The sequence below is a fragment of the Myripristis murdjan genome, chromosome 9 (genome assembly GCF_902150065.1).
Source record: "Myripristis murdjan chromosome 9, fMyrMur1.1, whole genome shotgun sequence".
Lineage (NCBI taxonomy): Eukaryota > Metazoa > Chordata > Actinopteri > Holocentriformes > Holocentridae > Myripristis > Myripristis murdjan.
Window position 1 is genome coordinate 36844183 of NC_043988.1, and position 16129 is coordinate 36860311.

General features: G+C 45.2%; 2 protein-coding genes across 3 annotated transcripts in view; both read left to right on the top strand.

Moving 5' to 3' along the window:
- fubp3 (far upstream element (FUSE) binding protein 3) overlaps positions 1-2364 on the top strand; it is a 34145-nt gene extending 31781 nt beyond the window's left edge. For both annotated transcript variants that reach the window (XM_030059511.1, XM_030059513.1), the window contains one exon: positions 61-2364. In XM_030059511.1, coding sequence (XP_029915371.1) covers positions 61-69 — 9 coding nt within the window. In that variant the 3' untranslated portion in view covers positions 70-2364. The remainder of the gene's footprint in view (positions 1-60) is intronic.
- Positions 2365-5995: 3631 nt separating this feature from the next.
- Positions 5996-12620, top strand: LOC115365023 (proline-rich extensin-like protein EPR1). Its single transcript, XM_030059734.1, has 5 exons — positions 5996-6054; positions 7222-7610; positions 10490-10985; positions 11150-11654; positions 11763-12620. The coding sequence occupies exons 1-5, from the start codon at positions 5996-5998 to the stop codon at positions 12618-12620; spliced, it is 2307 nt and encodes a 768-aa protein (XP_029915594.1).
- The last annotated feature ends 3509 nt before the right edge of the window (positions 12621-16129 follow it).

The following is a 16129-nucleotide window of genomic DNA, read 5'->3' on the forward strand; positions in this document are numbered from 1 at the left end:
ACACACACGGGTCAAACAGCACTGTGCCAAACCTCACCTTTCACTTTCCTGTCTCGTCAGGATCATTAGAGGCTCCTCCCACCGGCAAAGGCTTTCGGATGGTCGTCAACGGCAACCGAACGGGGGTTTCCTAGCAACGCTCTGCCGCTTCCTCCTTCCTTTTTGTAGAGAAACTAAGGATTAACTGAAAATCACGAACTCTTTTCTTTCTGTTTTTTAACCTTAAAGTTGATATTTTGTCGGGCAGATTTTTGGACTAGCCTCCGGTCTCCACAGCATAGACCAGGTTTTCTTTTGTTTTGTTTTATTTTTTATCAAACTTGAACTTAAAGATGTATCAGTGTGGCTTTGAACAAAAATCCAGTATAATCTATATTTTGTCTAGTTTTTTTTTTTTTTTCCAATAAAAAAAAAACGGTATAAGGCTTAGCAGTCTTGAGTAAGAAAATCAGATATTATATTATTATTTTGTTTATGATAAAGTTTTAAAGCATGCGTCAGATTGTGTGTGTTGACTCAGTTTATTTTTCTTTTTTTTTTCTTTTTTTTTCTTTTTTTTTTTTTTTTTTGGCATAGAATCGTTTTAATGGCGTCAGATGGAAATGTAAAGTTTTACCGTCAGAGACAAAAGTTGTTTTTGTACTAAATCTCGCTAAAATGCTCGCCGGCTCTGTTCGCTCCACGTTCATTTTACCTGTTCAGTCGCCATCATGGAGGTGCAATGACGCGTTTTTCTCCTTTTTTGTTTTTTGTTTTTGTTTTTGTTTTGGTTTGATGATAGTTGTTATTCCTGTATCTCTAGTGATTCTTTAGTTTTTATGATGTTAATGATGAATAAATGATGATTTGTATTGAGTTGTGTAAAAAGCCAGATCTCTCTGTGGTCAAACACTTCCTGTTTCCCGTCGGAGAGCTCAGCCAGCGCCAGCCGGCCGGTTTCCCTCCTCCATGTTTTGTTATTTCACGAGTGGAAAGCAAAAAAAAAGCAAAAAAAAAAAAAAAAAAAAAACGGAAAAAAAAAGAAAAAAACAACCTTGTATTTTCTAGACAAAGTGAAACGTTATCATTATTATTGTTCTGACTCTGTTTTACTGTGCTCTCATTTTGTCTGTTGAAGTGTTACGAGCTCAACAATGAAGTTCTAGATTTTTCTAGAGGTTTGCGTTAACTAAGCGGCGTGTGTGTGTGTGTGCGCGCATGTGTGTGTGTGTGTGTGTGCCTTAGCTGATCCACCGTTTGGCTAACGCGCACACCATGTTAGCTGAATGGTGTGTCGGCTAAATGGTGTACGCGTGTGCGGGCTGAACGGGCTGTGTGTGTGTGTGTGTGTGTGTGTGTGTGTGTGTGTTGGACCACAGAGAGCGGGCGTGGCGTGGCAGGGCGTGGCGTGGCGGTGGGGGACGGGCTGATGTCGTGTTGACCTGAGTCTGGCTGTGCTCTGTTTGTGTGACGATGATAATAATGACGACGATAATAATGAGTTCTCCTGTTGGAGTCTATTTAAATCTGTTTATCCATGATGAATATTCAGTTTGTCAATAAGAGAATATGGTTTATGTAAATTTCCACTCTCTGGCGGGTGCTCTCCAGTTCAATGTACTTTGTTATCCTGTTAAAAAATTATATTGTTGTTTAATTCACATGTTGTATCTCACCGATTGCGAGGAGAAGTTGAATATGTTATATTCTCAAGACTGCTAGGCTAACTGTCTCTTTCCTGTCTCTCTCTCTGCCTGTCTGTCTGTCTGTGTGGAAGCCGCCCTGCTAGCACGTCTGCGGGACTCGGGGGTTTTCTTTTTGGTTTTGGTTTGGGGTTTTTGTTTTTTTGTTTGTTTGTTTTGGGGTTGTTGTTTTTTTTCCCAGCGTGTCTGCTTTCGGACCAGGACACGAACGCGGCGCGTTAGCCTCGGCGGCGAGGCGAGGCGAGGCGTGGCGTGGGCGTGGCGGGCGCGCTGAGCGGTCCCGCAGACGGCTAGCCCGGCGGCTCCGAGGCGAGGAGAGCTGTAGTCGTGGGGTTTTACTCCCCAGAAAATACAAAATGTGCAGGAGCGGACGGCGAGCCGGCGCCCGGCCCCCGGGGGCGGGACCGGCCGCGACGCCGACGCCGCCGCGCGCTCCTGGTTAGATCTTCCTAGCCCCGCCCTCGTCCCAGAGCGGAGACGAGGTGCGTTTGGTTTCATGGTTTCTGTTATTTTTCTAATGGACAGACGTCCTAACTGTAACCTGCAGATTTTTCTATTAGATTCTATTGACAGATAGAGTTGTATTGAACCCGAGCCACGAGACTGTCGGTGGCCGAGGAAGAGGAAGATGAACGATGATGATGATTAACATGAGGGCTAATAAACAGCTCATTCTTTCTGACCGACTGGCCTTTTCATTTGGACTCTGTTTGTCTTTCTGTACCGACTGTTTCCTGTCCGACCGCGTCAGGCCGGCGGCCACAACGTTAGCCATCACACGCTAACGCTACCTGTCACTAGCTAATGTTACCTGTCACTAGTTAAGGTTACTTGTCACCAGCTAACGTTACCCATTGCTAGCTAATGTCCATATGCTAACTCTTGAGCTCAGGCTACACTAGATTTCCTTGCGAGAACATTTTGATATTTTCTCGAACTTTGGACTTTAAAATGCCATCTTTAATAAAAAAAAAATAATAATAATAATAATAGTTGGATATTATTTGAAAACCTATCCGTAGTTTGAATATAGTTTTACATTTAACCTTTTCATACCCAACAAACCAACAGAAGACAAAGGAACAAAGAGTTGTCTGAGGCACAACACACACGTAATATGAAAACATCATACAAGACTATATTTAGCCTCTTGATAGGTTTCTAAATATTGTCCAACAGGCTTCCTACTTAAGATGCCACTTTACAGTCAAAAATACTGTATGTCAGAATATATGTCCTGTTAGATGTGTTTCAAGTCATTATGCCCTTACCAAAAAGAAGTAAACTTCTAGTTTACCTTTTCAAGTATATTTAAGTGGAGTTTGAGTATACTTTATCAAGTATACTTTCCTTACTTGTATTTATGTACTAGTAGTGTACTTACATATGTACTAGTTAGTATACTTACAAAGTATGCATATACTAAAAGTACCCTGATTTGGCCCATTTTTGAGTATACTCGAGTAAACTTCAAGGTTACTTTATATATAAGTATACTTAAATTATACTAAAAGAGTTGTACTACTCTTTTACTTAATGTAAACCATTCATATACTCAATGTACTTGAAATATACTTTACTTATACTTGAATTAAACTGTTTTCATATTGCATAAGGATGCAAAATTTGTTCTCCGCGTTTGACCCATCCCCTGAGCAGCAGTGCCATGCTCGGGAATTATTTCGTGATCTAACCCCCCAATTCCAACCCCAAATACCGAGTGCCAAGCAGGGAGGCAATGGGCAGCATTTTAAGAGTCTTTGGTATGACCTGGCTGGGGATTGAACCCCCAACCTCCCAGTCTCAGGGCGGACACTCTACCACTAGGCCACTGAGTTGGCATAGCCTAACTTGAATCAAATAGCTCAGTTGAGAGGTATCTGAAAAGTATACTTACCTAAGTATTAGTTCACAGAAAGTATACTTAGTTCATAAAAAGTATACTTATAATTATACTTGAGTATACTACTTTTTGGTAAGGGCTAGTACACTACAGGTTCACTCACAGTGTATGTGTTATGGCAACTACCTCAAAGCAGCCAATGTGTAAAATAGCTATACAACAAGCCAGCTAATACAGTAAAATAACACTCCATGTTGCAAGCAGGTACAAAGTTTTTATATACTTGTACTAAGTTTTAACTACTATTGGATAATATACTTGAACTTAAAGTATATCAAGTATGTTATACTTGGAGTATACTTAAACTTTGTCTGTGTACTCTTCAGTATAAACTAAGTATACTTTTGTTAAGTATATTCCTGATAGTACATTCAAAGTAATCTGAAAAGTATACTTAACTAAGTATTAGTTCACATAAAGTATACTTATAAGTATACTTGAGTATACTCCTTTTGGTAAGGGTGCATAAAGTCGAGTACAAAGTCACATGATTTGCTGCCTCCCCACCCGGCCTCTTTCTGTTTCCAACCAGCAGACTGGAAACATCCCAGTCTCTCCACTGGTGAATGCGGTGCGACATCCGTAAACCTGCAACTTGAACAACATCTGGTACCAACATCGTCCCGCACACATTCTCGAGATTTCCCCAAAACAAGTGAGCTCGCTGTGCCGAGGTGAACAAACAGGCTTCTACTGTCTGATACTTTAAGAAAAAGCTAATTACTATTCTATTTACATTGTAGATTCTCACTGAAGGCATCAAATATATGAAGAAAGATATATGGAATTATGTAGCAAAGAAAAAATTGTTAAATAACTCTAAATATGTTTTATATTTTAGATTCCTCAAAGTAGCCACCCTTTGCTTTGTTGACAGCGCTGCAAACCCTTGGCCTTCTCTCGATGAGCTTCAAGAGGTAGTCACCTGAAATGGTTTTCACTTCACAGGTGTGCCTTATCAGCGTTAATTAGTGGAATTTCTTGCTTTATCAATGGGGTTGGAACCATCAGTTGTGTTGTGCAGAAGTCAGGTTACTACACAGCCGACAGCCCTATTGGACAACTGTTAAAATTCATATTATGGCAAGAACCAATCAGCTAACTAAAGAAAAACGAGTGGCCATCATTACTTTAAGAAATGAAGGTCAGTCAGTCCAGAAAATTGCAAAAACTTTGAATGTGTCCCCAAGTGGAGTCGCAAAAACCATCAAGCGCTACAACGAAACTGGCACACATGAGGACCGACCCAGGAAAGGAAGACCAAGAGTCACCTCTGCTTCTGAGGACAAGTTCATCCGAGTCACCAGCCTCAGAAATCGCAAGTTAACAGCAGCTCAGGTCAGAGAGCAGATAAATGCCACACAGAGTTCTAGCAGCAGACCCATCTCTAGAACAACTGTTAAGAGGAGACTGCGCCAATCAGGCCTTCATGGTCAAATAGCTGCTAGGAAACCACTGCTAAGGAGAGGCAACAAGCAGAAGAGAATTGTTTGGGCCAAGAAACACAAGGAATGGACATTAGACCAGTGGAAATCTGTGCTTTGGTCTGATGAGTCCAAATTTGAGATCTTTGGTTCCAACCGCCGTGTCTTTGTGAGACGCAGAAAAGGTGAACGGATGGATTCCACATTCCTGGTTCCCACTGTGAAGCATGGAGGAGGAGGTGTGATGGTGTGGGGGTGTTTTCCTGGTGACACTGTTTGGGATTTATTCAAAATTGAAGGCACTGAACCAGCATGGCTACCACAGCATCCTGCAGTGACATGCCATCCCATCCAGTTTGCGTTTAGTTGGACCATCATTTATTTTTCAACAGGACAATGACCCCAAACACACCTCCAGGCTGTGTAAGGGCTATTTGACCAAGAAGGAGAGTGATGGAGTGCTGCGACAGATGACCTGGCCTCAACAGTCACCGGACCTGAACCCAATCCAGATGGTTTGGGGTGAGCTGGACCGCAGAGTGAAGGCAAAGGGGCCAACAAGTGCTAAACACCTCTGGGAACTCCTTCAAGACTGTTGGAAAACCATTTCAGGTGACTACCTCTTGAAGCTCATGGAGAGAATGCCAAGAGTGTGCAAAGCAGTAATCAGAGCAAAGGGTGGCTATTTTGAAGAAACTACAATATAAAACATGTTTTCAGTTATTTCACCTTTTTTTGTTAAGTACATAACTCCACAAGTTTCCATTCATAGTTTTGATGCCTTCAGTGAGAATCTACAATGTAAATAGTCATGAAAATAAAGGAAAAACATTGAATGAGAAGGTGTGTCCAAACTTTTGACTGGTAGTGTACATTTATGTATGTCTGTTCAGTTTTAATGCCCCAACTAATAGTCAGACAACCACCATGTCAGCATGTCAGAAATAACACGTGATATTTCTGGAGATATTTTTAGATGTTTCAGAATGTCCAGCCTGAAGCCGCTTCACAGTCACACCGAAGCTTCGCTCTTAAGCCGGCAAAGGTTTGTCCATCGCTGCTGATCACATTGATTTACCTTTTGAGCAGCAGCTTCATCTGCAGTGTTGTAGTACTGCAAGCTCAGGAGTGGCTTTAGTAGTTCTAATGGTACTTATGGTAGTAATGGTTTGTGTCATTAGCCTACAGAGATGTTAACTGGACGTTGTTTTTGTGTCATTTTGCAGCAGATCAGCCTCTCCACCGTTTGTTCTGTCGTCCAAAATCTGCACAATAAGAATGGACTTTTTGACAAATGCCAACATTTGATATATCAATTAGATGAACTGTATTTTGTTGCAGAGAATGAGATACATCCAGACACACTGGCTGTAGAAAAAAAAAAAAAAAAAAAAAAATGAAAACATGTATACATTTAGTTTTCAGGACAGAGTGTGCCAGCAGTCCTCTGTGCTCGCAGAAGTCAACACACACTTCTGTTCAAACGCTTAGAATCACTGCAAAAATCCATTGGTATTACAAACGATTACCGTTTCAAATAACGCCTCCAGATCTTTACATTTGATTGCAGAGCCTCATTTTTAACAACACACTGTGCTACCACCTTAATCATGTCAGTGTGCTAATGTGGTACAACAGAGGCCCTTTATAGTGAGTGCAAATGAAAACGTGCTGATTAATGAAGGAAAAATATATGTAATTCTTTCGTTTGCCGTCCAGTAGGACATACTGGCATTTAAGTTGAGTTGTGGTTTAAAATGCAGGCCATTAAGAAACGGCTTTTTCTAGAACCTGGTCGGTCAGGTTTGAGAGATGAGGCCTGTTTCCAGCTGGATCGAACCAGGACAAAGAGGAAAGGAAGGCTCAGACGCACAAATGCATCAGTGAAGAGATCAGCTCACAGCTCCGCCCCTCTTTTCACCAGAGACTCCAGAACATTCAGCCGTAGGTCTGAGGAGACACCTGAATGGACTGTTATCACACCACTGAATAGATGGTATCAGCTGATCGACCAACCCAAACCTGAGGGTCGAACTGGGAGGATGAGACAACTAACGAGCTGGTCCTCCTACAACCTTCTTTATATGGGAACAAACAAAAGGATTCCAACAACATTTCCAAAACTTAGAAGAAAACCAACACATTCCGACAGACGGTCTTCATCAGGGCATTCCCAGAAGAGTTCAGGCTATCTGCTGAAACCTGTTTTTAGGCCAAGCTGCTGTTCAGCGCTGGGGGAGCCCAGGCCTGGCCCCACTCCCTCCGCTGCCTCTCCACCTGGACGGTCCTGGAGGCTGAGAAAGTCCAGCCACAAGTGCCCAAGTCTGGCTCTCGAGCTGAGACTGTGTAGATCAGCCCAACTGAATGTAGCTGCTATCGCTCAGCGTCCCGCACCAGCCACCGCCCGACCCCCTCCAGAGGCGGCGCTCCAGCCAGAGCGAGTTCCTGCAGCTAAGGTCCGGTCTGTCGGGGCTCCTGGCCGAGCTCAACCGGACACCACGACCGGTCCGACCACCGACGCGCTGCCCTGCCGGGCTCCACCTGGGGCTCCACGCGGGGCGCCAGGAGGGGCCGCCCCAAATATGAACAGAGAAAACGCAGGTCGCTCAGATGGTTTTTAACCGTCGGGGTCCACGGGACAGCCTGGAGTCCATGGAGTGTTTTTGGGTGATCAGATGTCTTGAACTTCCTGTCAGAACACACCCCGTTCGCTGGTCGGCCATCAGAGACGAGTGGACTTGACCAACGTTTGTGACGCAAGGCATTGTGGGTGTTTACAATTCTGCAACCCTAAAACCTGGAAGTATGAAAAAAATCTTAAATTAATAAAGTGTGATTTTTTTTCCCCTGCCACTTTTTTTTTCCATAACATTCTTCATGTAAAATCACAAACATTACACAGGTGGTGACGTGACAAAACTACACGGATACGTTGGTTGCTATGCACTTTGATGAATTATCAAATTCATGGTTTGGACTGATTGTTTCAGCTCGATTCAAACCGTCTGCAGGGATTTTGGAGGAAGTGCAAACTTTCAGCCCAGAGAATCACATCAGACTTGAGCTGCCTATTAATTTTTTTCTGGTAGTGCATGTCAGACGCTCAGGTGTGTCAGGACAAGCTGCCTGCAGGTCAGAGTGTTTGAGCAGGTCAGAGCTGATCCGAGTTACAGCGGCTGACCTCAGACCTGCGGTCAGACCAGACTCATTATTTATGACATGAAGTGTACGATTTATAATTTATTCATGTTCCTTAGAGCCGACTGCAGTGCTGCGAGACAGATGGTCTGACAGTCTGATGTCATCTGTCATTAAGACCTTACTGTAATCACACACACACACACACACACACACACACAAACACACATATCTGTCATTAAAACCCTTACTGTAATCACACACACACTCCTCCTGAGCTCGCGGGAGCGTTTGGCCGTCAGCGAGCGAGGTGGAGGTGGAGGTTGAGGTTAATTTGTGCGGCTCAGTGTGCGACATGGCTCAAACACAGAGAGCATTTTGAATGTCAAGACAAGAGAAAGAAAAGTGTCGTCTCCAAATAAAACCTAACACATGACAAACACCACCAGGAAATTAATATTAGATATAATCACATTTCAAATGTCAAACTCCACAGGTGTCCGAGTTGTGTTTGACTCCTTCAGCCTGATACAGAACAGGGAAATAAATAAACATGTCAAATAATAGAGGGTTATGAAAAATGGAAAAGTAAACAAGAAATAAAATGTCACGAGACATTTGTAATGACGGTTTGAAAATGTCTAAACAAATCCAACAGTGACAGTCGGTGTTCTCCACTCAGCTGCAGACGCTGCAGATCGTGTGGCAGTATGAGGCAAAATGAACAGAACAAACACAAAAACAGTTCTTAAACTGCAGAAGAGAGTTATGAGGATCATAAATCTGTCAGGCCTTTCAGAGTAAACTGATGCACTGAACATTAAATTACAGACTGAACTTCAGTGACCTGCTTACTGCAAAACCTTCATGTGTGAAGTAAAGGAGCAGATCCAGAGGCTGCTGGCAGGGAGAGAGGACAGTCTTATTGATTTAATGTTCTTCAATCAAATCAAATCAAATCAAATCAAAGAGGGTAAGCATGGTCCCAAACAAAGACAGCAGTCAATCTATGGGGTGGTTTCAATGAGGAATTAAAAAGATGCAATTAACTTTGAAAATGAAAGATAATAATGTCAGTAATGTAGAGAAGAGCATTGGGGCCACGCCAAAATAAAAATGAATAACTGAGCTCTAAGATTAAAGTCAGAAGTCTGACTTTAATCTTAGAGCTCAGTTTTCGTGTGTGTGTGTGTGTGTGTGTGTGTGTGTGTTCATTCATTTTTTTTTTTTTTTATTTGTGTATTTTTTAAATTCTGATTCCTTTGTTTTTGCCCTTTCACTGGGAGAGGCGTGGATGCTCTCAGCTTTTCAGTCGTTGTTGTAAATGTATGTGCACAATATTATTTTCTGTCATTTATGTGTGTGACTGATAAACTAACCAGGATGAGCTGAACTTGAAGTCAGGATATTATTTATTAGCAAGCCTTTTTTTTTTTTTAAATATAGAATCTAAATCTGACTCAAAATACCAAATATGTGTATGGACTGAAAACTTAGCAAGAATAATTTCATATTGGTAAGTAGGAGTTTTGTCTGATTACAGCATATTTAACAGCATGTCCAGTAAAGGAATACAAGCACACTGTGATTTAGATATAAATATGTAGGAAACCGTGTTTTGTCATAGAGTTTTTATTCTGTGAAGTGAAAATGAGTCAATACACGAGAGTCTGTCATTTGCTTTGCCGGCAGACATGATTTATTTTGATTGATCAGTGAAAAGGCATCAGAGAGAGAGGGAGAAGGAAGGAGGGAAGGATGAAAGAGAGATAGATGAGGGAGATAATGGATGATGCAGAATCAGACTGTAGACTCCACTCTTACCGGCAGGATGGTGTGTGTGTGTGTGTGTGTGTGTGTGTGTGTGTGTGTGTGTGATGGGGTCCAGAGCGGAGTGTCAGCGGTCATAAAGTACAGGAAACGGCTCGGTAAGTACAGATGAACCGTGGGTGTGTGTGTGTGTGTGTGTGTGTGTGTGTGTGTGTGTGTGTGTGTGTGTGTGTGTGACCCTGATTAAACATTAAAGAAATGGTAATTTGGATCAGGTCCAAACATTTCCCATGAAGCAATGGGACCTGAATGGAGTAATAAATGCCCCCCCCCCCCCCCCACCACCACGCGCTCTCTCTCTCTCTCTCTCTCCCTCTCTCTCTCTCCCTCTCTCTCTCTCTCTCTCTCTCTCCCTCTCTTTCTCTCTCTCTCTCTCTCTCTCTCTCTCTCTCAGTCAACCAGATTTAAAATGAAAACTGCTTCTGGTTCTTACCACGATCGAAAAATCTCTTTCTGCAGACTTCACAGTTCTGTCATCTGCTCTGTTGGTAAAAATCTGTAAATGTGATCAGCAGCAGCCACCAGTCACCTGCCACGATCCACCAGTCACCTGCCACGATCCACCAGTCACCTGTTCAGGATCCACCAGGCACCTACCACGATCCACCAGTCACCTGTTCAGGATCCACCAGTCACCTGCCGTGATCCACCAGTCACCTGTTCAGGATCCACCAGTCACCTGTTCAGGATCCACCAGTCACCTGCCGTGATCCACCAGTCACCTGTTCAGGATCCACCAGTCACCTGTTCAGGATCCACCAGTCACCTGCCACGATCCACCAGTCACCTGTTCAGGATCCACCAGGCACCTACCACGATCCACCAGTCACCTGTTCAGGATCCACCAGTCACCTGCCGTGATCCACCAGTCACCTGTTCAGGATCCACCAGTCACCTACCACGATCCACCAGTCACCTGTTCAGGATCCACCAGTCACCTACCACGATCCACCAGTCACCTGTTCAGGATCCACCAGTCACCTGTTCAGGATCCACGAGTCACCTGCCGTGATCCACCAGTCACCTGTTCAGGATCCACCAGTCACCTGTTCAGGATCCACCAGTCACCTGTTCAGGATCCACCAGTCACCTACCACGATCCACCAGTCACCTGTTCAGGATCCACCAGTCACCTGTTCAGGATCCACGAGTCACCTGCCGTGATCCACCAGTCACCTGTTCAGGATCCACCAGTCACCTGCCGTGATCCACCAGTCACCTGTTCAGGATCCACCAGTCACCTGCCACGATCCACCAGTCACCTGCCGTGATCCACCAGTCACCTGCCGTGATCCACCAGTCACCAGCCACGATCCACCAGTCACCAGCCACGATCCACCAGTCACCTGCCATGATCCACCAGTCACCAGCCACGATCCACCAGTCACCTGCCGTGATCTACCAGTCACCTGCCGTGATCCACCAGTCACCAGCCACGATCCACCAGTCACCTGCCGTGATCCACCAGTCACCTGCCATGATCCACCAGTCACCAGCCACGATCCACCAGTCACCTGCCGTGATCTACCAGTCACCTGCCGTGATCCACCAGTCACCAGCCATGATCCACTAGTCACCAGCCACGAACCACCAGTCACCAGCCGTGATCCACCAGTCACCAGCCACGATCCACCAGTCACCAGCCACGATCCACCAGTCACCTGCCATGATCCACCAGTCACCTGTTCAGGATCCACCAGTCACCTGCTGTGATCCACCAGTCACCTGCCACGATCCACCAGTCACCTGTTCAGGATACACCAGTCACCTGCTGTGATCCACCAGTCACCAGCCGTGATCCACCAGTCCCCAGCCGCGATCCACCAGTCACCTGCCGTGATCCACCAGTCACCAGCCACGATCCACCAGTCACCTGCCGTGATCCACCAGTCCCCAGCCACGATCCACCAGTCACCTGCCGTGATCCACCAGTCCCCAGCCACGATCCACCAGTCATCTGCCGTGATCCACCAGTCACCTGCCACGATCCACCAGTCACCTGCCACGATCCACCAGTCCCCAGCCACGATCCACCAGTCACCAGCCGTGATCCACCAGTCACCAGCCACGATCCACCAGTCCCCAGCCACGATCCACCAGTCCCCAGCCGTGATCCACCGGTCACCTGCCGTGATCCACCAGTCACCTGTTCAGGATCCACCAGTCACCTGCCGTGATCCACCAGTCACCAGCCGTGATCCACCAGTCACCAGCCACGATCCACCAGTCACCTGTTCAGGATCCACCAGTCACCTACCACGATCCACCAGTCACCTGTTCAGGATCCACCAGTCACCTACCACGATCCACCAGTCACCTGTTCAGGATCCACCAGTCACCTGCCGTGATCCACCAGTCACCTGCTGTGATCCACCAGTCACCTGCTGTGATCCACCAGTCACCAGCCACGATCCACCAGTCACCTGCCGTGATCCACCAGTCCCCAGCCAAGATCCACCAGTCCCCAACCGTGATCCACCAGTCCCCAGCCACGATGCACCAGTCACCTGCCGTGATCCACCAGTCACCAGCCACGATCCACCAGTCACCTGCCGTGATCCACCAGTCACCTGCCGTGATCCACCAGTCACCTGTTCAGGATCCACCGGTCACCAGCCACGATCCACCAGTCACCTGCCGTAATCCACCAGCTCCTGCCCAAGATCCACCAGTCCCCAGCCATGATCAACATAAAAGGTCATCATCACAAATCACAAGCCACAATACACTGTAACCAGTCACTTGTCACCAACCATTAGCCACCAGTCACTAGTCACTAACTACAGGTCACCAGCTACTAGTCACTAGTCACCATCTACTCAGTCAGCAGTCACTGGTCACTGGTCACTGGTCAGTGCACTAATCATCAGCCACCAGTAACCAACCATGAGTCACCAGCACGAGTCACAAGTCATCAGCCTCAAGTCACAGGCTCCAAGCTACAAGCCAAAAATCACCAGCCACTATTCAGTAGAGCTCATCAGCCTCCAGTCACTAGTCACAACCTGCTAGTCACTCCTCACCAGCACAAGTCACAAGTCATCAGCCTCGAGTCACTACCCGCTAGTCAGTACCCAGCAGCCATCAGCCAGGCCACAGCCCGGCCACAGTCAGTCTCCCTCTCCCTCTCTCTCTCCTCAGAGTCAGTCAGTCAGTTTGTCCTATCAGTTAGTCTCATCACCAAGTTGTGGAACTGCATTAGCGCTGCCTGTGATTCTAAATAATCACAGCGTTCTTCCTAAACTGTTAAAGAATATAAAAGTGGTGAACCAACATTAAGAACTCCTTGTGTGTGTGTGTGTGTGTGTGTGTATTTTTATATACGTGTTTTTAGCTTATATACATACATACATACATATATAGATAGATAGATAGATAGATAGATAGATAGATAGATATGTATATATGTATATATATATATATATATATATATATATATATATATACTAATGATTACTTGATTCCTGCTGGTTGGAGCATGGCAGCGCGCTGCGGCCTGGCTCTCAGCTCCTTGCCGCTGAGGCTGTCCGCTCCGCTCCGCTCGGCTCCCTGCGCCGCAGATCGCTCCCAACACACTGAAACCAAACCGAAATAAAAACTTTGAAGCTGGAGATTATTTCTGTCTGTGCGCGCTTGAAAACACAGCAGCAAAACCTCCAAAATCAAAATACACTGAAGCCGTTCAGACGGTCTTCATGTGCACAAAAAAAAAAAGAAAGAAAACGACATATATTTTCCAGTGGATGAGATCAGCCACTCGGCCGGCCTGCAGGTTTACAGACACATCATGTTCACCAAAAAACCTCAACTACACATAAAATAAATGTGGAAATAATATTTTAATAAATCATCTCGACATATCTGTTGCTCCTGATTTTCATGATAATTGTATAATGTTAAACATTAAGGAGTGGTTTAACACATTATGCTACTGTAAGCTATAATTTAATATTAGACTAACGGCAACGATACTACCAATTAATCTTAAGCTTTCACACTTCTGTTACAGTTGAATATTTGATTTAAAGACGACGCGGACGGTTCCCCCGGGGCTCCGCGGCGCAGAGACGCTCGTCAGGGTGGCGCTGAGGCAGATTCGGGCCGGGCTGCGCTGAGTGGGCCGGGCCGCTGGGCGCACTGTTACAGGTGTATTTGTAGTGAATATTGTCATGGATATGAGGCTGATAGATGAGAGCTGCAGCGGGCCGTGCTAATGAGCCGTTAACGTGATAAATAAAAAGAAAGAAAGGAGAAAAGAAGTGGTGAGAAAACGGCTATAAACCCAAAACAACGAGCGCCGTTTGATTTGGATGCCCGAGCAGCTGAAAGGGCTTTTTATTTTCTATTAAAGGCTTTTTAAAGCGGATTATTAGCGGCGCACATGCTCCGTCTGTCCGGCCGCTTCATCACCGTGAATAAATGAATAATGAAGCCGCGGCGGAGCTTAATGATATTAGCGCAACAATATTCGCCTGTCATTTGGGCGCATTCCCACAACACCTCCTCTCCTCCTGAGAGGCTCCGACACCCGGGGCGACCCCTCTCTCTCTCTCTCTCTCTCTCTCTCTCTCTCTCTCTCTCTCTCTCTCTCTCTCTCTCTCTCTCTCCGTGTGCCAGAGCGTCCCGTCTTGTCTTTACGCGTGCCAGTCACCTGCCGTCCCTCCTCCTCCTGACTTCCCGTCGTCTTTTCGCGCACTAAAGCAGTTTCTTATTGGCTCTGCTTTGTGGCTGAAGAGCGGGACATCGGGGACATATTGAGTGTGTTTTGTGTAAAAAGCTAATTAAAGCATGTCCCGCACAATAAAGACGCGGCTCCCATTAAAACTCCGCCCGCCCCGTGGCTCCGCAGCGGCGGCCAAACTCCCCTCCGTCCTCTCCTGGAAAAGAAAAAAAGAGAGAGAGAAAGAAAGAAAAGAAAAGAGAAAAAAATCCTCCGTTCATTGAGTCAAATCAATTGAAAAACATTTGCAAATCTGCCATTATTCCTGGATTTTCTCTCCTTTCTGTCGGGACAAAAGCCGCAGGCGCGCAGCTCGCCGCTTTGTGCCGCGCAGCCATGAATGCCAGATCCATTACGCACGGAGCGGGACGCGCGTGCACGGCGAGCCCGGAGCCGCGTGCGCGTCTGCCGCCTTTAAAATATCATAAAGGAGAGAAGAAGAGAGAAAAGACGAGCAGAAAGTGACGGACACACACACACACACACACACACACACACACACACACACACACACACACACAGCACATTAAAACCTAACGGTAAAAATAATAATAATAATAATAAAAAACAATAATAACAGTACTACTGCTGAAATTATTATTATTATTATTATTATTATTATTATTATTATCATCATCATCAGGCTGTAATTTACTGAAACAGAAAACATCAAACTTCTTTTTCTTCTGTTTCTAGAATCTGTTGCTTCTTCTTCTGCAGCTGAAATGCGCGGATGAATTAATATTTTAAGATGTGACTCCGGCACTGGCAAGGAAAAACAATAATGAATCATCATAAATTAAAAATAATAATACAAAACAAAAACAGAAAAAAATCAGACAAGCAGAAACTAGGCGGCCTGAGCTCCGCGGCTCTTCCACTTGGACAAAAACCGGATTCTTGTTTTATTGTATTTTATTTTATTTATTTTTTGTGTGTGTGCGTGGTTTGGAGTGAATCTGAACATGAAGCTCCGCGGTGTTTAAAACATAAACAAGTTCGTTAAGTCTCGTTTTCATTTAATCACTGAATTATTTTGTTCCTCAGTCATCCTCATTTTTTTCCTGCTCGGTGGAATTTATTTCATTTTCAATTTTTCTTTCGTTTATGAATCAAATTCAATTAAATCCCGATTTGTGAAACTCAAGTGTCAAGCGACAAAGACAGAGTCGTGTGTGTGTGTGTGTGTGTGTGTGTGTGTGTGTGTGTGTGTGTGTGTGTGGTGTCGACAGGAGCGCGCTCCGAGTGGCGACAATAAATGTTTAAAAGCTCATAAATACAGATCAGTGTGAAAGAGAGAATAATAATCCTGTTGAGAGACGACAGGGGGGGGTGGGGGGGGGTGGGGGTGGAGAAAGCAGCTGTTGTCTTGGTAATCTGTCCTCTAATCTGTTTTCCTGCTCTGTCACTCACTTTCTCTCCTCCTCTGCTG